The following is a 25,586-nucleotide window of genomic DNA, read 5'->3' on the forward strand; positions in this document are numbered from 1 at the left end:
GAGGAATAGAAAAAGGAGATGGAAGAAGAGGGAGAAAAGGAATATAGAAAGTGGAGAAGGAACAAGAATAAGAAGGAAAAAAAGAAACTAGGAAAAAAATGATGAATAAATTACCAAGACCGAAATGACTAGGCAAAGAGGGTGGTGATGACGGAGAAAGAGGAGGAGAAGAGGAAGAGGAGGAGAAGGAGGAGGAGGAGATAAGAGAGACTCGGAAGAGATAGGAATACTTCAATGCTATCTCTTTGTTACACATCTTCATCAGAGAGAGAGAGAGAGAAGGGAAGGAATGAGGAGCTACAGATAAAATTAATGGTTACTGGACTCCTCTCTCTCTCTCTCTCTCTCTCTCTCTCTCTCTCTCTCTCTCTCTCTCTCAGACACCACCGCCCCTCCACACACACACACACACACACACACCTATATGCACATGCACACTTTTTATACCTTTACTCAAGTATATCATCACACACACACACACACACACACACACACATTGCAAAGCTACATTATAGTCTCTGCGTGCACACGTCTTGCAATATTTACTACTTATGAGCAAAAAAAACAAAAAAAACATGCATATGAATAATTTACTGCATCTCTCTCTCTCTCTCTCTCTCTCTCTCTCTCTCTCTCTCTCTCTCTCTTACCCTGCCTCCTATCCTACATCCCTTATCACCTACGTATGCCCCTAATGTCCTCATTCTTCCCTATTCCTCCTCCTCCTCTTTATCTTTTCCTTCAATCATAAGAAGAGAAAAGAGAAAGAAAGAAAGGAGAAGGAGGAGAAGGAGACTGGATATATACATTTATTCTTTCTAACCATTCATTAACAAGTAAAAAGAACACAAAATAACTTACGACACATTTTTTTATTCACTTTTTCAAAACGCTTTAGTCAGGGGCGGTGAGTTGCCTGTCGCTCGCTCACTCTACGTTCACCCCCCGTCCCCTGCCCCCAACCCTCCAACCCCCCTAAAACAACCCCCAACCCCCCAACTCAAACCCGCTGGACCAATAGACATTCAGATACGCCCTCCTGGACAGCCCCTTGGAGTTGGGAGAAGGGGAGGAGGATGGGGAGGAAGGGCACGGGGAGGGGGAATGAGGGGGTATACAAGAGCGGGGTTCAGGTTGAGGGGCACTGGGGGTAGGTGGGTAGTGGGGTAGGGGGGGAGGATAATGGTGTGGGCAGCCAATCAGAGGCGAGAGCGGACTTGCGTTACCATAGCGTCTTCAAAAGTGTCGCTGTGTATCGTGTTTGTTCCTCAACCCAGACATCGGGGCGGGGCGGGGCGGGGCGGGGCTGGTGGTGGTGGTGGTGGTGTCTGGCTGTGCCGCGGCCGCCACCACCACTCACACACACTCTCTGCCCCGCCTCACAACCACCACCACCACCACCACAACCAATCCTACCACCACACCCTCCTTCGCCGCCTCACTGGCCTGCCCTCGACGTCCTTACCGCCGCCGCTGCCGCCTCAGCCACCACCACCGACCGGGGCGCGGCTCAACACCTCCACTTCCTCCTCCATCCCTTATAACTTCGACTTGCAGCTCCCCGATCCTGTCTCAGCCCTCGTCCCGTCCCCGGCGTGCCTCAGCTCCCCATTTGAACGCCCCGCTCCGATTCTTTCCCGCCCCCACGCGTTGCCTCGTGCCAGAACAGAAAGACACAGAAAAAGGTGTGAAGAGTGAAGCGAGCGCCGAACTACATCCCGACTCTTATTCCCCCTCCACCAAACTTGACTTAGCCGCCGTAGAATCCTCCCCCTTCAAAGAAAAGAGAGATCGAGGTTCGTTTCGGCGGACCCCAGCAGCAAGCCAATGACACCCCCGCAGCTGTGAGACCAACCTGCCAACATGCATACCTTTGTTTATCCCGGATATCCTGGCTACCCGGGTGCTCGTAAGTAGCAGTAACAGTAGCTGCAGGGGGGCAGGGAACCATCGCTTTCCACTTAATAGGCAAGAAACTACTACTACCACTACTGCTACTACCACTACCACTACCGCTGCTGGTCTGGTCTGGACTCGGCAGGGGAAGTTGGGAGACCTCTACACATACTTTGACAGGGCGGAAGGGACTTACACTATATACCTTAACCTTGCTTTAACATAAGAGAGGGAAGGAAGTGGGTTAAACATTGAGGTACACAGGGACGGGAAAACGCTCTTCGCCTTGTCGTCCTCGCCTGCAGGAGGGAAGCGACCTCCCGCCGCAGGCCCGACAGAGAAAGATGAAGGAGGAATGTTAAGTTTAGGCGGGGATGCAACACTCACACGGTGCTGGAAGGGGTGCGCTGAACCACACTAGGGAAGGAAGGAAAGAAAAGGTGATCAGTAGCTATCTTTTGAAACGTTAGGGAAGGTAAGATAAACCAGAACAAACCCAAAACTTGAGAAAGAAGTATGATTGAGTAAGTTCTGAACACCGAGGTGGAATGAAAGATCTATAAACTTAGCTCCACCTCACCAATCGACTTGATAAAACTTGTGTCCTCACTCTCATGGACTTAGCCAAATCTGAGCTAACTTTATGGACTTAGAAAAATGTAGCCCGTCACTGCTCACTCTGAACTTAGCCTCAGAACACACCACCAGTGAACAGTGAACTTATAAAAATTAGTTCCTCACTCATGGACTTAGCCAATTCTTTGCTATATGTATGGACTTAGAAAACGTACTATACTCGTCTCTGCTCACTCTGAACTTAACCTCAGAACACCACTCATCGACTTGGTAAAACTTAGCTCCTTACAAGCATCGACTTAGCCAAATTCTTTGTGAACTTTATGTACTTAGAAAACATAGCTCGTCACTGTGCACCCTGAACTTAGAGCCAAATTCTTAGCGAACTTTATGTATACTTAGCAAACATAGCTCGCCACTGTGCACCCTGAACTTAGCCTCAGAACAAACCACACATCAACTTGGGGAAAATTCGCTCCTCGCACACCATCAGCAACTTCTGTTTCAACTCTAATACTATGAACTTAGGGAAAACGTGGCACATTATATCCACTCTGAACTCAGTCTGACACACTAAATGAAAAACTTGCCGCGACTTCTTCAGAAAGTGAGTATTGCTTTTATTTTCAACACCAATATATCTAACAACAATACTGGGAGGACTTTGAAACTTAACAAGATAGTTACTCGGAGGCGTCCCCCGAGATTTTAGAAACTGGACGATATGAGAAATTTAATAATATGTAACAAAAAAGGAAAATGATCGTATATAACATCCTAGCCTGAGGCCTGAACACACCTAATGCACACACACACACACACACACATTAAACATTTTTTGCGTGCTATATTCATACACGCACATGCACACGTACACACGCATGACCTTGGCGACGTAGACGATGCACACATATTCTCTGCTCCATTAATTAAAGCAAAACAACAAATACAGTGTAAGTTTAACATTTTCCTTCAATCCTCTTCAAGCAAACATTAAATTTCTCTTGTGCTTTACTCTGAACTCTTACTTTTTTTCCATTTGATTTTTTTACTCTGAACTGTTAATCATATTTTTTTCATTTGATATTTACAACTTAATTAATTTACATGATCACTTATTAACATTATTATTTATTACATTATACCTACTTAGATTAAGATGAAATGGCTAGAAAGGTGTGTGTGTGTGTGACGGGAATGGTTAATGGATTAGTTAATGTTAATAGTGATGGTGATTGTGGTTGATTTTGTTCCTGCTTTTTTTTTTTTTTTTTTTTTTTTGACTGGCTGTTGTGAAGGTGTCGTTTAGGTGACCTAGTCGTAATGGCAGCTGAGGCCGTGTATGGGGGAATGAGGGTATGGAGGGAGATAATGGTGGAGAGGCTGTGGCTGGCGATTGTGGTGCCTGATAGTGTGTGTGCGTGTGTGTGTGATGGTGACGTACATGGCGTCTGGGTGTTTCAGAGATGCTGGGGGTGCGCGGGTTGCCCTCTGTGCCGGAGGAAGACCTGCTGCCGGAGGTGGCCGGGGGGGCGCCTGACCTGCCGCCTCCCCCAGCCGCCCCCGCCACCACGGTCGCCACCACCACGGGGATGCAGTACCCTCCATCACCCACCAACACCTTCCTGCCCTCCCCTACACACCAGCAGTACCAGCCTGCCGTACACCACCACCGCCACCACCAGCACCAGCAGGATGTGCACCAGCAGCAACAACAGCAGCAGCAACAACAGCAACAGCAGCAGCGGGAGGTGCAGCAGCAGCAGCAGCAGCAACAGCAGCAGCAGCAGCAGATGGTGACGGTGCCCACACCGTCACCACCGCTGTACAATGCCGCCCAGCTGCCGCCCCTGCAGCGGCTGCCGCAGCCCACCACGCCGCCACAGCTGCAGCAGGCGCACACCCCGCCCCGCACCTTCCTCCGCAGCCAGAGCCAGCAAGAGCTGGGCGCGGGGCAGGTGGCGGCGGCGGTGGCGGCTGTTGCATCTGCTGCACCGCCCCAGCACGACGCCTTCGCGGTGCCCAAGGTATGTCACACTCCTCACTGCTTATCTCTGCCGCCTCCGCCGCCTTCGCCTTCGCCTCCCGCCAGTAATGGCTTTATTGTTGTTGTCACCTCCGCCGCCACTGACGGCGGCGGGGCGGGAGGGAAAGCGGCGGCCGGGGCGGCTGCCTGGGTGCTGGGCTGGACTGCTCACGGGGACTGGGCCGCTGCTTGTCTGCTGCAAGTCTGTGGAGGAAATTGGTGAGTGGGGGCAGCAGCGGCAGCGGCAGGCCCCTGCAGCAGCAGCGGCAGCAGCACAGCGTCAGGGCCGGGGCCACGCATTGTCCTGCAATTGGGCCTTCACACTCAACAACGGCAACTTTATCATGTGTCCAAACTGGTCGGCGGCACATTCGATAAAATTCGTCTCTGGTGCGCCGAGTGGTATATATACCCGCGGCGGCTGGGCGGGGCTTGGCGCGGGGGGGGGGGGGGGGGACCAGCCCCTCCCGCGGCGCTCACCACCACTAACAACCCCAACCCCACCCCTCACCCTGGCACCTCCACCACCACCACAACCCCCCACCCCAAGAATCCTCACTCCCCCACCCTGGCAACTCTACCATCATCCCCCCATCACCCCCAAATTCCCCAGCCTGGCCCAATCCTGTTGAACTTTAAGAAAACTATGCGGAGCTGAGCCAGTGGGCGATTGAGGGGCGGGGGCGTGGCCGGGGGTATGGGTCATGTGATGCCTTCGTGCACACCGCCTGCCCTCCTCATGACACACACACACACTCACACACACACGGGACACTACCCTCACCTCACATCCTCTACTCTCCACTTTTCCAATCCTTATTTCCTCATTCTCCATCACCATCACCACCTCCACCTCCTCTGCCCACCCATATCTCCCTACCACCATCACCACCCATTCCTCTCTTCCCCAACAGTTCCTACGCCATCCTCTTTTCCATATTCTTTCCACACCCCCATCGCTCCCTTTCTTTTCCCCCCTTCTCTTATACCCTTCTCTTCCCATTTGTTTCCGTACGCTACTGCTTCATGTTCGTTTATTATTATTATTATTATTATTATTATTATTATTATTATTATTATTATTATTATTATTATTATTATTATTATTAAATCACCAAAGCAGGCAGCCTCGTTCTAAGTTAAAAGGATTTATTTTAGCTTCCACGTTTCTTTTTTTTTTTTCTTTTTTTTTTTTAAATTGAGTATACCCGTTGCGCATTTACTCGTGTGTGTGTGTGTGTGTGTGTGTGTGTGTGTGTGTGTGTGTGTGTGTGTGTGTGTGTCCTCCTGGTTCTCGGTAAGCTATATCGCAACGCCCAGAGGCTGTTGCAGAAGAGGAGGAGGAGGAGGAGGAGGAAAGAGGGCGTATCTTCAAGGGAGGGGAAAAGGGGAAGGAGGAGGTTGGGGATGTGGTTAGTTTTTGTTGGGTGGACACAAACCAGCTCCTGGAAGAATGTGTGTGTGAGAGAGAGAGAGAGAGAGAGAGAGAGAGAGAGAGAGAGAGAGAGAGAGAGAGAGAGAGATTTGGATAGCTAAATTTGCCCACTTTTTCCACGAGTTTAAGTGAATATAAGTATGAGTTAGTGAGTAAGTGAATGAGTGGGTGATAGACGAATAAGAGATGTGAATAGATAAGTTAACGTGTGTGTGTGTGTGTGCGCCAATAAGTAATAATTGATATGTGTGTATAAGTGAATGATCGAATAAGTTTAAACATGAGACGATAAAACTGGGTGCACGAATGAGTGCGTGAATGAGTGAGTAAGAGTGAATGAGTGAGTGAGTTGGTGAGTAATATCTGTTTACCGGTAGCTCGGTGTCTGAAGATCGAGATAAGAAAGATTACACTATCAGAGCTTATGATAGTGAGGGACACAGACTGCCACACTGCGCCTAACCTTCACTATTCCTCCTCCTCCTTTGCCTTTTCCTTCTCCATATTTCTCGTTTTCTTTGCTTTTTCCTCCATTTTTCTCGTTTCCTCGGCTTTTTCCTCCATTTTTCCACGCTTCCTTGTTTTTTTCCTCCATTTTTCCACGCTTCCTTGTTTTTTTCCTCCATTTTTCTCGTTTCCTCGGCTTTTTCCTCCATTTCTCCACGCTTCCTCGGCTTTTTCCTCCATATTTCCACGCTTCCTCGGCTTTTTCCTCCATTTTTCCACGCTTCCTCGGCTTTTTCCTCCATTTTTCCACGCTTCCTCGGCTTTTTCCTCCATTTTTCCACGCTTCCTCGGCTTTTTCCTCCCCCGTTTGTTCTTCTATTGCTTTGCCCTTTTAATTTTTCATTCTGTGGTAACCCGGATGTCACACTGTCCTCTACTGCCTCATCTGATTATCTTATTCCCTTTTCCTCTTCTTTATTCTATTTTTCTTTGCTCTGGTGTGTTTTTTATCCTGTTTTAACAACCCTGTCTTCCCCTATCTTTTTTTTTTTTTATCTCATGGCTGCCTTCACCCCTCTTCTCTTCAAACCTTTACTAGTGCAGTCCATCTTCACTACCTGGCCATCACCTCACCTTTTTCCCCTTCTTCGCCTACTGCTGTTCTTCAAAATCATCACCCTGTTTTCTCCAGCTGCCCCTCTCGCTCACCCCTTCCTCTCTACACCCTTAACCAACCAGAGTATTACAGCCTTTCTTTCATCACCGCTATCAGCACCCCCACACTCGAGTTCATCAACCTCATCACCATCACCACCACTGCCACCACACTGTCTCCCACTCCTTCATTATAAAACACCACGCTTCTAATCTTCTTCCTAGCTCCATCTCCTCCTCACCACACGTCCCTGCTACACCCAACACCCCATCCACCACCACATGAACTCCTACCAACATACAACCATAAAATGACCCTTACCTCCCCCTTGCTTTAACTCCTCTTCCATTCTCCTCTTCTTTCCTTTTTGTTCCTAGTTTTCTTTTGGTTTCTTATTCTTTCCTCCCTTCTTCTTTAACCCCTCTTCCCTCTTTTATCTTCTCCCCCCTCCATATCCTCTCCCCATCTCCCCAAACACCCAATCATCCACCCATGTCACCACCACCACCACCACCACCATCACATACCCACACAGTAAACAGACAAATGTGACCCATGCACCTCCACCCCCTCCCACTAACTCCACATTCCTCCCCCCTCTTCACCCATCCACCACCCACCACCCTTCCGAGCACCAGCGTGGCAACAGTAGCTCCCATTCACAATCGCCCCTTCACTCATCACTATCAACAACAATGAGACTGCATATGGGGAGTGTAGATACGGGTAGGCTTATTGGGGAGGAATGGGGAGAGGAGGTTTGGGGTGGTGGTGGGGGTGTGGGTAGTAAGGGGAGCGATGGGGAGGAGTGTGTGGGAATGGGGATTGTTGTTAGAGAAGGGGAAGGTAATGGGGGAATTTTAGTTAGGATAAGGGATGGGGACGAGTGATATAAGGGGACTAAGGGAAGGAAAAGGACAGGATAGGTAAGGACGGGGTAGGTAAGGATGTTATGTTAGGTAAGGGAAGTGAAAGAACAGTGGTAGGGAGGAGGAAAGTTGGGGAAAGGAAAGGAAGGGAAATGAATGAAAATATTGAGGATGGAGATAGGGAAGATGTAGAGAAGGGAAGGGAAAGGAAAGGAAAGGAAGAGGATGGTAGTAATGTAGATGCAGTGAAAGAAGGGAAAGGGAAGGGAAGGGATATGCTTGTAGGATAAAGGAGCTAGGACAGGGATAGGGGAGGAGGATGTGTTGGAGGAGGAGGAATGGAATGCAAAAAAAAGGTGAAGGTTGGAAAGATGTAGAGATGGGAAGGGAAAGAAAAGGACGAGGATGGTAGTAATGTAGATGCAGTGAAAGAAGGGACAGGGAAGGGAGAGGCTGGGAGGAGGAGGCTAAGGAAGGGAAGATAAAGGTTGGAAAGATGTAGAGAAGGGAAGGGAAAGGAAAGGACGAGGATGGTAGTAATGTAGATGCAGTGAAAGGAAGGAAGAGAGAGAGAGAGAGAGAGAGAGCGAGAGAGAGAGAGAGAGAGAGAGAGAGAAGCATATGCGTCTTATTGTTAGAACAAAAACTAGAAAAAAATAAAAACATATATATTAAACATTTTGCGTCTTGAAGAGTGTGAAGGTCATAAGGAGACCTAGTGACCTTTCGCGGGTGACCAGGTGAGAGAGAGAGAGAGAGAGAGAGAGAGAGAGAGAGATGGAAGCAAGGGACCAGTTTGTGTGTGTGTGTGTGTGTGTGTGTGTGTGTGTGTGTGTGTTGGAGAGGGGGTCAGAAGAGGGGGGGGTGGGGGCAGACGCAGCAAGTTGGTCAGCATATGATAGATGCTGACTTATATGCATGCTGCGAAGATACTGAGATAGGCCCTTGCTGACTCTCTCTCTCTCTCTCTCTCTCTCTCTCTCTCTCTCTCTAAGGTCAGGTCAGGTCATTCATATTCAAGGCAAGGGAATTTACCGCCTGCGCCTCCTCCTCCTCCTCCTCTCCTCATTCTTATCTTATGCAATCAGAACTCCTCCTCCTCCTCCTCCTCCTCCTCCTCCTCCTATATTCTTATCTCTTTGTCTTATCCATCTTTTTTTTCATCTCTTTGTTTTACTTTTCTCCTTTTTTATTCTTATTCTTCCTATTCTTTATTTTTTTTTATTCTTTATTGTCTTTGTCCTCATACCTCTCCTCCTCCTCCTGCTCCTCCTCTTCTTCTTCTTTCTCTTCCTCCTCTTCCTCTCTCTTCTGCCAAATTAGGAAGTTAAAAAAAACATTCGTGTTGAGATAAATAGTCAAGCTAGATAACCGTCCTCCTCCTCCTCCTCCTCCTCCTCCCTTCCTGCAAAGTCATCGTGATTACTCCCTTGATTCTTCCTCACACATGCTCTCTCTCTCTCTCTCTCTCTCTCTCTCTCTCTCTCTCTCTCTCTCTCTCTCCTCAAAGGCCTCTATGCGTGTATTATGAAGGAATAAGGGGCGGGGAGGGGGGGTGGGGAGGTATAGGAAGAATACATAGGAGGAGGAGGAGGAGGAGGAGGAGAAGTTAAGGTAGGTCATGGAAATTATTAGTATACCCATCACTTCCTCCTCCTCCTCCTCCTCCTCCTCCTCCTCTACCTGCAAGCATCGCCACACCTGATAAGCCACACAAACACTTGAGAAAATCCAACTCAAGGTCACTCTTCACATTTATCAGCCCACTACCATTAACAGCAACCAGCCCAAACATAGCCCAACCCAACCTTAACCCTAGCCCAGCACCCTATTCCTAGCCCAACACCCACCTGAGAGAAGTTATTATATAGTCTACTGCAGAACAATGGCTTTCCTTAGAATTCTGTGCATGTCTGGTGTATGTTAGTGTATGTGTGTGTGTGTAGCCAATTTCTGATCTAACACATCCATCTCTCTTTCCCCATACCCACCCAAGAAAAGGATATTATTAGGATACTGCAAAACAAAGACCTTATTTTAGTATTCTCTACATCTGTGTCTTATATCAGTGTACGTCTAACCTATTTCTGATCTTACACTTATTTCCCTTCTTCCTATACCTATCTAACTAACATCCCATTCTCACCTAAGAAATCAATTACACCGTTTTCCTCATCTAGCCAATCGAGCACATCACCCTCCCTATTAACCCCTTTTGAAGTTGACCTCTAAGCCCAACTTCGCGTATAAATATCCTGACTTTATTTAAAATTCAATTAACCCTTGAGTCAACAAACCACTTATACAGTTATACAGTAGTTCAAACAAGCATACTGTATAATATTAACTGGTAATATAACTGTGTATTAATGAGAGAGAGAGAGAGAGAGAGAGAGAGAGAGAGAGAGAGAGAGAGAGAGAGAGAGAGAGAGAGAGAGAGAGAGAGAGAGAGAGAGAGAGAGAGAGAGAGAGAGAGAGAGAGAGAGAGAGAGAGAGAGAGAGAGAGAGAGAGAGAGAGAGAGAGAGAGAGAAATGAGGAGGAGGAGAGAGAGAGATGAAAGAGAGAGAGAGAGAGAGAGAGAGAGAGAGAGAGAGGAAAGAAGATAAAGAAAGAAAGGAGAAAGGGAAGGATCAATTATAGGAAGTAAAAGAAAGAGAAGATGATGAGAAAAGGAAGAAAGAAAGATGGGAGATAAAGGAAGAACTAAAGGAGGATTTTGAGGTTAGGAAGTTGAAGAAAATAGAAGAACTATACGGAGGGAGGAAGAAGGTGAAGGAAAGAGGGAAGAGAATGAGGAAAGGAAGAAAGAACGATGGGAGATGAAGGAAGAAAGAGAGAAGTTAAGGAGGATTTTGAGAAGTTAGGAAGTTGAAGAAAATGGAAGAACTAGACGGGGGGAGGAAGAAGGTGAAAGAAGGAGTGAAGAGAATGAGGAAAGAAAGATAAAGGAGGAGAAAGAGAGAAGTAAGGGAGGATTTTGATAAGTAATGAAGTTAAAAAAAAAAAGAACTTGAGGAAGGGAGAAAGTGAAGGAAGGAGGAGAGAAGGGAGGACTTGTAGAAAAGAGATCAGGGATGAGGAAAAAAGAAGTAAGGGAGGATTTTGATAAGTAATGACGAAGTTGAAGGAGGAGGAAAAACTTGAAGGAGGGAGTAAGTGAAGGAAGGAGGAAAGAAGGGAGGACTTGTAGAAAGGAGTATTGGAGTGAGGGAGGAGTTGGCGAAAGAGGGGAGGAGTTGAATAAGTTAGGAGGGACGCAGGGAGAGAGAGAGAGAGAGAAGAGGGAGTGAGGGAGTAGGGAGGGGCCACGTGATAACCTTGTGGCCGTGTCTAACTCAATCCCTCCTCCTCCTTCTCCTCTTCTTCCTCTTCCTCCTCTTCCTCCTCCTCCTCGTCCAACATGCCAATAAAACAACCAATTACAAACACTCTTACAAAACTCAACAAAAATTCTTAACAACAACAACAACATTATCTAACACGTTTTGCAATAATCTTCAGTATCATCATCATATTATCTTTATTATCTGTAGCGATTTCTATTTATATTACCTCTGCTATCACCATCATCATCATCATCGTCATCATTTTCAGTATTAGCAGCTGTGGTGGTGGTGGTGGTTGCATTTATTACTAGTATTATGACCAGTTGTGCTCTCTCTCTCTCTCTCTCTCTCTCTCTCTCTCTCTCTCTCTCTCTCTCTCTCTCTCTCTCTCTCTCTCTCTCTCTCTCTCTCTCTCTCTCTCTCTCTCATCAACTGCCTCCTAATTCATCACCACCACCACCACCACCACCACCATCATCATCATCACCACCACCACCACCACCAACAACAACAACAATAACAGTAATAACATCAACTCCTTATCCTCATTGCAACACCATCATCACCACCACTATCACCACCACCACCACCACCAGTAATAACATCAACTCCTTATCCTCAGTTTAACACCATCATCACCACCACCACCATTATCACCACCATCTTTTTTTCTCTTTTTTACTTTAGTTTCCCTTGAGTCTTATCACTATGTACTACTACTGTCGAAACCCTTATCTTACTACTACTACTACTACTACTACTACTACTCAACATTTCTTAATTATATATATGCTAGGTATGTTAGGTTACATTATTTATGTTTTATTTCTATCAGTAAAACAACAACAAGAAATATTATATCGTACAGTGGTTGCAATATTACTTCTTAACTGATAAATATTTCTTCGTATAACCCATTTTTATTTATTTTATTTATTTATTTATCTATAGTACTCTTCCATCTATGAGTCAGTGAGAGAGAGAGAGAGAGAGAGAGAGAGAGAGACCACAATCCCTAATATCAACACATTCAGGCAATTCCCATGGTTTTGAGTGCCTGGTTATTTGTGGCATGGTAGGTTTCTCACACACACAAATTTGACCTTATATAAATCTCTCTTATCTATCGGTCTTTGGAACTATCTATCTCCATTGTATCTTTTTAGTTTCCTGGTGCTACTTCCACATGTATCCTTAGTAGTATAATCACACTCTGTACTGCCTGGGAGTTGGGATGGCATGCTCCTCCCTTCTCCTTTGTTGTTTACTTGCAACTATAAACTATCAATCAATCTCTCCTTGTCAATCCACTCTCTCTCCATCTCTTCTGCTATTAATCCATGTAGGCCTAACTATCCATCTCTTTCCTTATCAGTCCATTTTCTCTCCATTTCTCCTTCCCTTCTTCTGTCTTAATTAAGTCTCTCCATCCACCCACTTCCTCCTTCCCTATCCTCTGTTCTTCCTCCTCCTCCTTTCCTTCATCTCTCCCCCTCTTCATTTTTGCCTGTCACGTCCTTCTCTCAGTCATCCTTTCCTCCACTTTATTGTAGCTTTATTACTTAACATTCATCTATCTTTTTCTACATGTCTTTTCTTCCTATTGTTTCTTCTATCTTCTAATCTTTCAGTTTATTTATATCTCAATTAACCTGACTCACCTGTAGCATTACCTGTCTTAGTGGTTCTACCTGTGGACTTTCTACCCTGATATTGACCACCTGTATACCTGTTATCAATGTTTCTTGTTAGTTGGGTTTCGGAGAGATATTTTATACCACGTTTGTTTGATTGATTATTGTGTCAGCTCGTACACACACACACACACACACACACACACACACACTATCGACCATGGAGGTAGAATTGGTGGAGTCGACACAGCCCGCTAAACCCATTCATTGAGGTGAAGCCAACGGACTGTCAAATTTACGGCCAAAAGATGGGGGTAGGCGAGCCTGACCTGACAACACCTGGCCGTAAAAATGACGGCTCGGGTGGATTCACTTAATTGGTCTGATGTCGACTCCACCAATTCTACCTCCATGCTATCGATACACCCGCCCTGATTTCTCCTTTTTTTCTGGTTCCCTCACATTCTCTTAGGTTGACCAGGAGCAACTTTCCACATGAGGTTGTCCACTGGTCTTGGTTCTGTCCGTGGTGGTTTAGGATTGCAATGGGTCTTGTGTCTTGTTTGGGTACAGCTGGGTCTCTTTCTTTTTTTGTCTCTGTCTCTTTATCTAACTCTTTCTCATTCCTCCATTATCTTTGTTTCTTCTCTTTTTAATTTGGATACAGCTGGGTCCCTTTCCTTTTTCTGTCTTTGTCTTTCTTTAGCTTTATCTCTTTCAGTAATTATCTTTGTTTCTTCTCTTTTTAAATTTTATACATGTGGGTTTCTTATTCTTTTCTCTCTCTCGTCCTCTCTATACCATATCTGTCTCTATCTTCTTCCTTCATTCTCTTCTAATTTCTTTCCTCTTTAGTTTGGGTACAGCTTGGTCTCTCTCTTTCTCTCAATCTCAGTCTTCTCTCTCTCTCCTTCTTCTTCCTTCATTATTTTCTAGTTTCTTCTCATTTTATCTTTTTCTAGTGTATTTAGGTGTTTGTGTAAAGGAAAATAATGGCTGCATTTTTTCTATTAGTATTTACATCATTACTCTTCTACAGTATTCCTTTTTTCACATCCCAATACATTTCAACTTCTTTCCTGCATTTTTCTCCACTTCCTTTCTCATTTTTCATCTTTTTCTCCATTTCCTTTCTCATTTTTCATCTTTTACTCTCCATTTCCTTTCACATTTTTCATCTTTTTTCTCTCGGTCTTTTCCTACCTCTCTACACCAACATCTTTCTTACCTTCCAAATACCTAAGTCACCTTTTTCCTATTTAATTATCCCTCGACCTTCAGCCTCAGCATTTGCAAACAATGACTACACTCCTTTCAGATTTATTGCGTCGTCCTTTTCTTTTCCTAGTGTGGACGGGAGATTCATTAAGGGGGGAGACAAATATTCATGCAGTTATACAGTCAAAACATTACTCTTTGCCCAACCACCATGCCATGAATACAGAATTAGGAAGAAGACGAGGACGCTACAATATCCAGCTCGGTATTTGTACAGTTTAAGCAATCCATCACTAAGGCTTATGCAGTTATACAGTCAAAACATCATCACACTTTACCCAGCCACCATGACATGAACACAGAATTAGGAAGAAGACGAGGACGCTACAACAATATCCAGCTTGGTATTTGTACAGTTTAAGCAATCCAACACTAAGGCTTATGCAGTTATACAGTCAAAACATCATCACACTTTACCCAGCCACCATGACATGAATACAGAGTTAGGAAGAAGACGAGAGCACTACGACAATATCCAGCTCGGTATTTGTACAGTTTAAGCAATCCAACACTAAGGGTTATGCAGTTATACAGTCGAAACATCATCACACTCTTTGCCCAGCCACCATGACTTGAATACACAATTAGGAAGAGGAGGAAAGCACTCACACAATATCCAGCAAGGTGTGAAGACAGCTGGACATTATAATACACAGCCAGTCGGGCACCAAGGACAGCCCTCTTTAGGCATAGATTCATGTCATGTGTCTGTGTGGCAACGATCAATTATTTTCCTCATCTCTTGGTATTATTGGTGTTAGGTTGTGTGTGTTGACTGCATATGACACTTAAGCATTGGTCTACATTGTGTGTGTGTGTGTGTGTGTGTGTGTGTGTGTGTGTTGGGGAATGGGGGAGGTGTGTGCGTGTGTGGTGAGGGGTCTATGTGCGTTGGGAAGGGGGGTTCTGTGTGTGTGTGTGTGTGTGTGTGTTCTTATCTTTTCTTATCTAGCATTTTTACAGGATTAAGTTAAGCTCATAACTGCACATATTTTGTAGCATTTTATCACGTAATTCATAAAGTTGTGTGCATTTACCGACACTAGTTAATTTGATGAACTGCTCCGATCCACTCAGTATTATTTATTTATTTATTTGGTCTGTGTGTTGGGGGAGGGAGGAAGAGAACAATGTAAAGGGAGAAGGAGAACAATGTAGATATATATTACGAAAAGGTGTTTGGGCATCATCTGTGTCTGTTTGTCGGGGGTTTATTGGCATGAAGTCTGAGGCACAAAGTCAGATGTTGTGTGCACAGAATTCTTTATGAGGGGGGCGACATGTGGCCGTGCTTGGAGCCTTATCTGTGGGTTGTGCAAGTCATGAGGCAAGGCTGAGGGCACACCTGACACACCTTTGTTGGCGCTGACTATTGTTTCCTGCAGGGATTGGCCGGCCATTCAGGACCCTTGATTTTTAGTGTCATGTAGAAAAGCGTTGATAAAGGACAGCGTTTTCTTTTTCTCTTTATTTGTTTTATGGTGAAAGATGGGTGGAAATACTGTATTCTCTCATATTTAACCCAGTACCAGCGAGGATCATGTTTCTTAATGGCCCCTCTAAGCGAGAAAAATAGGAAAAAAATCATCACTCACAAACCATTTCATAACATATATCAAAGCATTTGTGATCAGCTTATGCAGCATCTATTTTTTGGAAGTTATATCATGGCACAAATTTGGCCTGTCGCTGCTACACGGTAAAGCCACAAATTTGGCCCGTCGCTGCTACCAGGTTATTACCTCCAAAACCTTTTCATACATTTTCATACCTTTTCATACATGTTTAAAGTCATTGTATTCTTTGATGTGTGTAGAGTTGATATCATGTTGCATGGAGCCATATATACACTAAATGACTTTTATAGAACTAGCAACATGTCAGTATTCTATATTTTATTGTGTTTCAGGCAAGTCAGTCGTTTTCTCTCCTTTGCATTGATGATGGTCTTTCTCCCTCGACAGTTGGCGCCGCCGCGGAGACGGTCATACAGCTCCGGCGGCAGCACCAGCAGCAACAGCAGCACCAGTAGTGGGGGCTTCGGAGGCCTCATGGGTTCCCTGGCCCCACACCAGATGATCAGCGGCCTCCCCAACCCCGCCCCAGCCCACATGCCCCCTACCACCCTGCCCCACATCGCCCCTGCCCCCGCCCACATCCCCGTCTCCCTCATGACCCCGGCCCCGGTCATAGCCTCAGTTCAGGCCACAAACTCCTCCTCCAACTCGGCCTTGCTTGCTCAACTCCTCACCTCAGGTACGGGGCGACACAGCGCGGCCTTGAGTGTGTGTGGGTGTCTGTAGGGCGTCTTGAGGGTCTGGGTTGTAGCTGTGTGTCGGGTGTCTGGGTGGGCCTGTAGGGATGGTAGTGGTGGTGGTTTGAGGATTTGCATGACAGGCAAGTTAAGTCCTCACACTGTCGCTATGCTCTCCTGATACTCTGTGATAAGTAGTACACAATAAATAGGCTGCCAAATATTCCTCTGATGTAATTAGAGAGATATTTATGGGTGTAGATTGTTTTTCAAGACTTAAGCATCACTCGATTTATATCATGTTTTTGCACTGCTTCCCCCAGGATCATATTACAGCAGTAGTAGTAGTAGTAGTAGTAGTAGTAGTAGTAGTAGTAGTAGTAGTAGTAGTAGTAACAGCAGTACCAGCAAAATAAATAAACAACCAAATATGCCCATGAAGTAAATAGAAAACATGGTGATTTTGATAAATTGTTTTTTAGGATTTGAGCATCACTTGACTCATATCATGTTTTTGCGCTGTTCCTCAGGTCCATATTGCAGCAGTAGTAGTAGCAGCAGCACCAGCAGTAGCAGCAGCAGCCCGTCAGTCATCAGTGGAGGGCAGCCGCTGGTCACCGCCGGGCAGCTCACCACCCTCAAGAGCGGCCTCATGACGGTGACCAGCAGCTGCGGCAGTGAAGTCAAGGCCACGCCGCTGGTCATCCCGGGCATCATCACCGGCTGCACCTCCCCCACCACCGGCAACAGCACCAGTGGCTCCAGCACCACCGTCTACACGCTCAACAGTGACAACTGCAGTGTCAAGCCGGTGGTGACGGCCTCCCTCATCATGCCACCCATCACCCTCTCCGCTGTCACGCCCTCCAACCTCAAGACACAAACCTTCTCCCAAGTAAGCATTGCGTCCACCTCGAAACACATGGCAACCCCCTGTGCCCTTCCTTGTCTTCTTAAACCCCATTCTTGAGCTTTCATTTGCATTTTTTCCTCCCATTAGTGTCCTTCCCCTTCTACTCACTCCCCATTAGGTAGGCATTGCATCCACTCTCACCTGGGGACATGTGACAATGCCTTAGTGCCTTTCCTTGCCCTCTTATGCCCCATTCTTGAGGTTTCATTTGCATTTTTCCTCTCAGTGGTGTCCTTCCCTATCTACTTATTCCCCATCAGGTAGGCATTATGTCCACCCTTACCTGGAGAAACAAATGACCCCCTATTTCCTTTCTTACCTCTCCCTCGCCCCATTCTTCTGCCTTAATTTGTGTGTTTTCCTTTCCTTCTTCCTTTCCTTTTCCACTTCCACTCATGCCCCAACTTCCCCCATTTAGACATCTTTCCACTCTCACCTGGGGAAACTAATGACCACCAGAGCCCTTCCTTGCCCTCCTATACCCTCACCTGCCCCATCGTTAAGGTTTCAGTCACCTGTTTTCCTGTCATCAGTGCCCCTCCTCTTATACCCATGGCCTTATCTGTCTCCTCCATGCTTTATATTAATTTATTCTTTACCCTCAGGAGTGTCTTGTTCGTTAGTGCTCTTTTTACCATGCCATCACCTCCTCCTCCCTGTGTCTTTATTTGTGTATTCTTCACCGAGGGAGTGGCATGCCTGTCCCCCCCTTCGCCTCCCTCCTCTCTGTTTTACTTTTATTAATTTATTCTCTACCCTCAGGAGTGTCTTGTTCGTTAGTGCTCTTCTTTTTACCACGCCATCGTCTCCTCTTTCTATCCCTTTATTTATGTATTCTTCAGCGAGGGAGTGGTATGCCCTTCCCCACCTCACCAACCTCACCTTCCCAACTATTTACTTTTATTCATGTATTCTCTACCCTCAGGAGTGTCTTGTTCCTTTATGCTCTTCTCACCATACTCTCACCTCCTCCCTCTCCGTGCCTTCATTCTTCTTAATTATTTTTTATCTGTTGATGTCCTGAACTGCCCCTCTCCATCCCCCTTCACCTCTCCTATCTCTTGTGCTTTTGTTCATTTGTTCTTTACCCTCAGGAGTGTCTTATTCCTTGGTGTTCTTTTCCTCCTCATCATGCTGCCATCTCCTCCCTCTCTGTGCCTTTAGTCTTTATTCTGTGTACGTCTTTAACTGCCCCTCTCCATCCCTCTTCACCTCTCCCATCTCTTATGATTTTATTCCTTTGTTCTTTACCCTCAGGGGCGTCTTGTTCCTTGGTGTTCTTTTCCTCCTCATCATACTGCCATCTCCTCCCTCTCTGTGCCTTTAGTCTTTATTCTGTGTATGTCTTTAACTGCCCCTCTCCATCCCCCTTCACCTCTCCCATCTCTTATGATTTTATTCCTTTGTTCTTTACCCTCAGGAGTGTCTTGTTAATTGTCTCTCTTCTCCTCATCATACTGTCATCTCCTCCCTCTCTGTGCCTTCATTCTTCATTCTTTTTATACTCTCTTGATGTCCTTTACTGCCCCTCTCCATCCCCCCTTCCCCCTTCACCTCTCCCATCTCTGTACTACTTTTATTAATTTCTTCTTAACCCTCAGGAGTGTCTTGTTAATTGGCTCTCTTCTCCTCCTCATCATACTGCCATCTCCTCCCTCTCTGTGCCTTTATTCTTTATTTTTTATTTTGTGTACGTCTTTAACTGCCTCTCTTCATCCCCCTTCACCTCTCCCATCTCTACTACTTCTATTAATTTGTTCTTTACCTTCAGGATGGTCTTGTTCCTTGATACTTTTCTCCTCCTCAATACTGCCACCTCCTCCCTCTGTTTTTTTTTTTTTTTTTTTTTTTTTTTTTTTAGTCGATGTCCTTAACCCGTGGGCTTCGGCTATGGGAAAGCCGAGAAGTGGCCGAGAAACGGCGTCAATACACTGCATTTTGAGACTAAGAAAAGAGCATGGAACGTATCTAAGAGTACTCCTCTCATAACCATAAAGCCGTTAAAAATATTTATTTAAACTCAAACTCCATTCCTTTTGGGTGGTGTTTTTTACAAAATAAACAGTCTCGTGACACGTGGCATCTAGCCGAGAGTCGCTTGTTGTCTACTTTTGAGAATTTGACAAGTGATTACTATATGGATAGCTAATTCAGTCTGCCATGACCTTACAGCACCACCTATGACAAATAAGCCCACCTCAAGATCAATTACCCACCACAATGACCCAGGGCATGCATGGTGGGTTGCTCAATGCTGCCACCGCCTACAATTAGCTCGAATTAGGCATTTTGAGCCAAGCCCCATACGGGGTCCACCGTTTCAGTGGACCGACTCGCGGGAGCCCAAAAATGGGTCCGCCGACGCTGCCGGGTTAACTGCCTCTCTCCATCCCCTCTTCACCTCTCCCATCTCTTGTTCTTTTGTTCATTTATACTTTACCCTCAGGAGTGTCTTGTTCCTTGGTGCTCTCTTCCCCACCATACTGCCATCTCCTCCCTCTCTGTGCTGTCGTTCTTCTTTATTCTTTTCTTATTCTGTTGATGTCCTTAACTGCCTCCCTCCATCCTGCTCACCTCCCCAACTATTTACTTTTATTCATGTATTCGTCTCCGAATTGGGAAGTGGAATACCTCTTTGTGCTCTCCCCTCTTCAATCCTCACCTGCCCTCCGTCCCCTTGTGTTAGGCAGATAGTGGGACTTCTCTGGCTGCTTTTTTTTATATATATTCTGGAAGGGTTGTATACCTTGTGTCTGCAGGGTGTACCAAGAAGGCTGGCACATGCACACACTCACAGACACACAGACACATGCACACACCACCCTTGTAACTGCTTTAGAAAGATGGAGTTCTGAATGTTACATATAACTTAAATTTGTTACTTCATTTTTTTGTTTTAAGTATGTTAGTGTATATATCAGGACAAAAAGTAATATGAGCAGAGAGTTGAATTACCCAACATGTACACACACGTCTATACCCAAGCACACTCTACTGTAATCACACGTCCTCACCTACCCAATACATTATTTACATCCCTATAACACCTCCCTCTTACACACATACACACCCACATACACACCTACAAATACAACTACAATTTTAACTATGTAGGTAAAGCTAAACACATACAATTAAGGATTTATATGAAGAGCAAGTTGAAATTTAGAGGATTTATATGAAGAGAAAGTTGAAATTTAGAGCATTACAACTTGACTCAGTTCCATAAAAGAGACAAAATGCAAATAAATGAAAAAAAATCTACCTTACCTCCCTACCCATATACTCCCAAAGCCACAAGAGAGTCCTAACCATCCTCTTTTTTTCCCTTTTTTCTCGGTTCAGTCCATCCCACCGTGGAGTAGCCCGTGCTCCCCCCCGCGCCTCATCAAACAGTCACCCCCGCACCCCGAGCCCACATCCCCACACATGGTCAGCATCCCCTCCCCTCCCAACAAGGCTTTCAGGTGAGTCGAGTGTGTTGTCTATGGTGTGTTGTGTGTGTTGTGTTGTGTTGTGGGTTTCCTTTCCATTCTCTCTCTTTATTTCCTATGAGTGAATGGATGTTGTGTGTGTTGTGTTGTGTTGTGTTGTGGGTTTCCTTTCCATTCTCTCTCTTTATTTCCTATGAGTGAATGGATGTTGCAGTTTTTTTATGTTATTTCTCATCTAACAAAGCATTCATATGAGTTTAATGAGTGTGTTGTGTTTTTTGTGGCTTTCCTTTTCATTCTCTCTCTTTATTTCCTATGAGTGAATGGATGTTGCAGTTTTTTTATGTTATTTCTCATCTAACAAAGCATTCATGAGTGTGTTGTGTAGAGTGTGTTGTGTATGCATCTCCCATTCTCTTTCTCACTGACTAGCCAGCAACACTTACTACCCATTTTCTTTTGTTTTCCATGCTAATATATCTTCAACTTCACTCACTTCCCATATTCATCTACTTTCTTTTTCTGGTTTCCCCTCTTCTCACATCCTATACATCAACACCCTTTCTGCCTTTCACTATCTTAGCTTCCTTTTCACACGCCAGCCCAGTATTCTCACCCCCCCTATACATCCTCTCTCCACAGGCCCAAGAGTGACTCCGAGAGGGTGCAGTACAAGGAGCACCGTCGAGTGTGTCACATCAACGCCGAACAGAAGCGACGCTCAAACCTTAAAAACAACTTCGACATCATGCACCAGCTGATACCTGCCATCAGCCAGAACGCCAACGCCAAGGTGTGTGTATGGGGTGCTTGGGGCCGGGTGATGGGTGCTACTCTATGTGGAAATATACGAGAGTTGATGAGAAAAGTAGATACAATAATACAGTAGATGATATAATAGGGGATAATTTAATACAGTAGTTGATTTAGTGTGGATGATATAATACAGGAACTACTCTGTGTTCATAAGAAAGGTGGATAAAGTGGATAAAGTGGAAATATTTGTAAGGTGGATTGCAGTGGTCATGTTTCTACTCTGTGCTCTTATGTGTTAATATTAATTAAAGTGGTAGATAAAGTGGGGATATTTATAATCAGGGAATATTTATAATGCCTGGAAATGTTGACAAGAAAGGTAAAGTGGAAGTGTCTAAAATCTGTCTCCTTTTCTCTCCTCACAGATCAGCAAGGCAGTGATGCTGCAGAAGGGGGCTGAGTACATCCATCAACTGAAGTCCGAGAGGCAGCAGCTGACAGAGGAGGCGGAGATGCTCAAATCACAAATAGAGAGCCTCAGCTGTGAGATCAGGTGGGTTGTTGTTGTTGGTGGTGCTAGTGGTGTTGTTGTTGGTGGTGCTAGTGGTGTTGTTGGTGGTGGTGGTGGAGTATAATTGGGAGAGTAATGAGACAAAAGCCCTCATTCTCAAACATTTCAGAGCTTATACACCCCCATTTATGCAATACCCAAGAAAAATAATAATTGACCTCCTTTACTGTAAATATAGGGTTCATGTTTAACCCAAGGAATGTATGACCTCTTTTGGCCTCTCGATCTTTTTTTCTGTCATTGGTGCAGTGTCTGTCGTGCTTTTTTGTTTTTGTTTTTGTCCTTGAGCTCCCTTCCTTGCTCTAAAAAATATAAAATGTATTTTTATGTATGAACCAAGAAAATTAAAATCAAAACCTCCTTTGGCTCCATAGCAATGCCCAGGCCCAGCTGCCGGCCACGGGTGCGCCCATGACCCACGCCCGCTACAGCAAGCTCAAGGAGATGTTCAGCGCCTACGTCAGGGAGAGGACGCTGGCCAACTGGAAATTCTGGATCTTCTCCCTCATCACGGAGCCGCTGCTGGAGTCCTACAACAGCAGCGTGAGCACTAGTTGTCTGGATGACCTCTGCCGCTCCTCGCTGGCCTGGCTGGACCAACAGTGCTCCCTCAACACCCTCAGACCTTGTGAGTACTGATGGAGTGCTTCTGTCCTGTTCTGTCTCATTGCCGTTTCTTATTCTGTTTTTTTTATTTTTTATGCTTTTTCTCGTTTTTTGTCATTTTTTTCCTTATCTACCAATGCAGGTTCTTTTCTTTCTTTCTTTTTTTCTTTTTATTCTTGATATCTATGAGAAATTGATGTATTTAGGAGAGTAAATCTATTTCCCAATTATCCGTTGGCCTGGGATTCTAACTTTGGTCCTCTGAGACATGAGGCTGACATTCTAGTGTTGAGCCAGAGTACCATGCAGTTTAGGGACTTTGGAATTTTTATCAGTCTCAAGTCATTAGAGAGTATCATATTATGACTATGGTAAATATGTTGTTCAGGAGTTTCTGATGTGTAATATAAGAGAAATATAGCTGTCAAGGCATGGTGTGGATTGGAAAGCTGTCAGAAACATCAGCTGAAAATAAAACTGGCAAAGTGTGTAAAGAGAGAGAAAGTCATGTCTACTCTAACTAATCACTCTGCTCTCCCCACAGTGGTGTCCAGCTCCATGCGGAAGCTCAGCACCACCACCAACGTTCTCGCCAACCCCGAGAGTCTGCCGGAGGAGGTATTCCGCCGCGTCACCAAGCAGGAGGGCGACCGCTTCCACCCCCGGTGATCCTGGCTCCGTTCCTCCACCCCTCAGTCTCCACCCCCCTGCCCACACACCACGGAGGTGGGGGAGTGAAGTACACCAAGGGGGGAGGATGTGGTGGGGTGTGTGGTTGGGTATGTTTGTCTGTTTGTAGGCATCGTTACATTTAGTACTCCGCAAAAAATCAGGAAAATTAACCCAACATGAAAATTAACAAGTGCCAAAGGAGAGAAAAAGTTTAATCCATTTTCACTTTGATAATACTTTTTTCCATGTTGTTCAATCTTCTATACCTATAAAATAGAGGAAAATTTAGGTAAGATATGAAAATTAAGTGCCAAAGGAGAAAGAGTTGAACCATCTTAACTTTGACAATACTTTTTATCTTATTGTACAATCTTCCTAAATCAGTACTCATAAAAAGAAAAGAAAACTGAGGTAAAAACATGAAAATTAAGTGCCAAACAAAGGAAACTTTTATCAATCTTCCTTTTGATAATACTTTTTTACCCCAGCACTCTATCTACAAATAACTTTTCTCCTGATACGAGTACTAATTGATGTGAAGCTTACAAATTGGCGAGCATACCCTAGTACACCCTCTCTGTTCCTTCCCTCATGTGCCAGGGGTGTAGGGAGAGTAGGGAGTCAGTAGGGAAGGGTCGCACCACCACATGTAAACAAGACACACGGGACACGCCAATCAGCCAGTCACTCTAGGATGCATTTCGTGTGTGTTTACATATGTCACTTTTCCTGTAGGGTTGAATGCTCCTAAGGGTGTCGTTTCTGTGTCGTCGCGCTCGTGGTGGTTGTGGCAGTGAGTCATGGCGTTTATAGCTGCATGTGTGTAGGTGTGTGCATGTGTATAGGTGTGATTGTGTGCGTGTATGTGTAAGGTAATATAACACAATCAATGCAATGCCTCTTGTGCCCAGTGAATGCAGGGAAAGAGAGAGTGAGTGTGTGTGTGTGTGTGTGTGAGAGAGAGAGAGAGAGAGGGAGAGAGAGGAAATGAGTGAGAGGAAGGGAGGGAGAGTAGAAGGCCCAGCTGACAAGTTAATAATCATCATCATCATTAGTATGTATGCAGAAGCTTATTAATAATCAGCATCAAGTACAAATCCTTCTCTGGTCGCCTCTCGCTCAGTCGCAGCTTCGGGAGAGAGAGAGAGAGAGAGAGAGAGAGAGAGAGTGAGAGTGAGAGTGAGTGTACAGTTTTCCCTTGCCCTTGAATGATTCTTTTGTTGTGCCAAGTGACGGCAGGGAAGAAGAAGGAGAAGAAGAAGAAGAAGAAGAAGAAGAAGAAGAAGAAGAAGAAGAAGAAGAAGAAGAAGAAGAAGAAGAAGAAGAAGAAGGAGAAGAAGAAGAAGGGAGACAAATACAGAATACAATAGTCAAAGGAAGATGAAGAAGACAATAAAGAAAGAAAAACAAAGTAGCAGAAGGAGAGGAGACACAGACAGTAAACAAGAAAAAAATACCAAGATAATGACAAAACTTGAAGACAAAGAAGAAAAGAGAAGAAAATTTGTCTTCGTCGAGTTGAAAAGGTTTAGTCAGACAGCCGATCCTACTATATTTGATACTCTTTTTACTCTTGCTGCCTGACAATGCTTACAGGAGGAGGAGGAGGAGGAGGAAGAAGAAGAAGAAGAAGAAGACGAGGAGGAGGAGGAGGAGGAGGAGATGGACGAGGAATAATAATAATAATGTAGGTTTTCCTCCTAAATAAAAGTGATTCTTGAGTTGACGCACAGACTCAAAAGTGTACATAAAACAAATACGATTATGTACACGCATGTTTGTGTGTGTGTGTGCGTGTATGTAAGCATGTGCGTGTGTGTATATTATTATTATTATTATTATTATTATCTCCTAGGTTGTATATTTTTTTTGTATCATGCTAGCGAGAAGTTAAGCAAAAAAGTATATTTATTATGTATTTTTTGTTATGCTGGAGGAGCCCGGCACGGAGATCCTCATTCTCACATAGTTCGACAGATGATTTATTTAGTATTTAATGTTAAGTGTGAGAGATGGCAGTTGTGAAGGTGTTTTACAAATAAAGACATTTATTAACATGGGCATCATTCCTCCTTCACCCATCCTCCTCCTCCTCCTTCTCTTCCTCCATCTCTTCTTTTAGGTAAATTGAACAGTCACACATTAGAATTATTACCACAAGAATAAGAGAAAATATTAAAAAGGTCAATCGTAAAACCAGAATTAGTGTGTGTTAGTAATGAAGAAATGATGTAGGG

At 45.0% G+C, this 25,586-nt stretch overlaps 1 protein-coding gene across 5 annotated transcripts in view; it reads left to right on the top strand.

Annotated features, from left to right (window-relative positions):
• The window catches only part of LOC127005032 (carbohydrate-responsive element-binding protein-like), a 56,051-nt gene extending 30,647 nt beyond the window's left edge, over positions 1-25,404 (top strand). For 4 of the 5 annotated variants that reach the window (XM_050873479.1, XM_050873477.1, XM_050873480.1 and 1 more), the window contains 8 exons: positions 3,937-4,499; positions 16,108-16,399; positions 16,928-17,292; positions 20,656-20,777; positions 21,387-21,537; positions 21,926-22,053; positions 22,446-22,699; positions 23,222-25,404. In XM_050873479.1, the coding sequence (XP_050729436.1) occupies positions 3,937-4,499; positions 16,108-16,399; positions 16,928-17,292; positions 20,656-20,777; positions 21,387-21,537; positions 21,926-22,053; positions 22,446-22,699; positions 23,222-23,346 (2,000 nt within the window). In that variant the 3' untranslated portion in view covers positions 23,347-25,404. Of the gene's footprint in view, positions 1-1,185; positions 1,910-3,936; positions 4,500-16,107; positions 16,400-16,927; positions 17,293-20,655; positions 20,778-21,386; positions 21,538-21,925; positions 22,054-22,445; positions 22,700-23,221 lie in introns of those variants that run through there. The other variant, XM_050873482.1, reaches the window with a different exon arrangement.
• Positions 25,405-25,586: the final 182 nt, after the last annotated feature.

Source organism: Eriocheir sinensis, chromosome 29 (genome assembly GCF_024679095.1).
Source record: "Eriocheir sinensis breed Jianghai 21 chromosome 29, ASM2467909v1, whole genome shotgun sequence".
Classification (NCBI taxonomy): Eukaryota; Metazoa; Arthropoda; class Malacostraca; order Decapoda; family Varunidae; genus Eriocheir; species Eriocheir sinensis.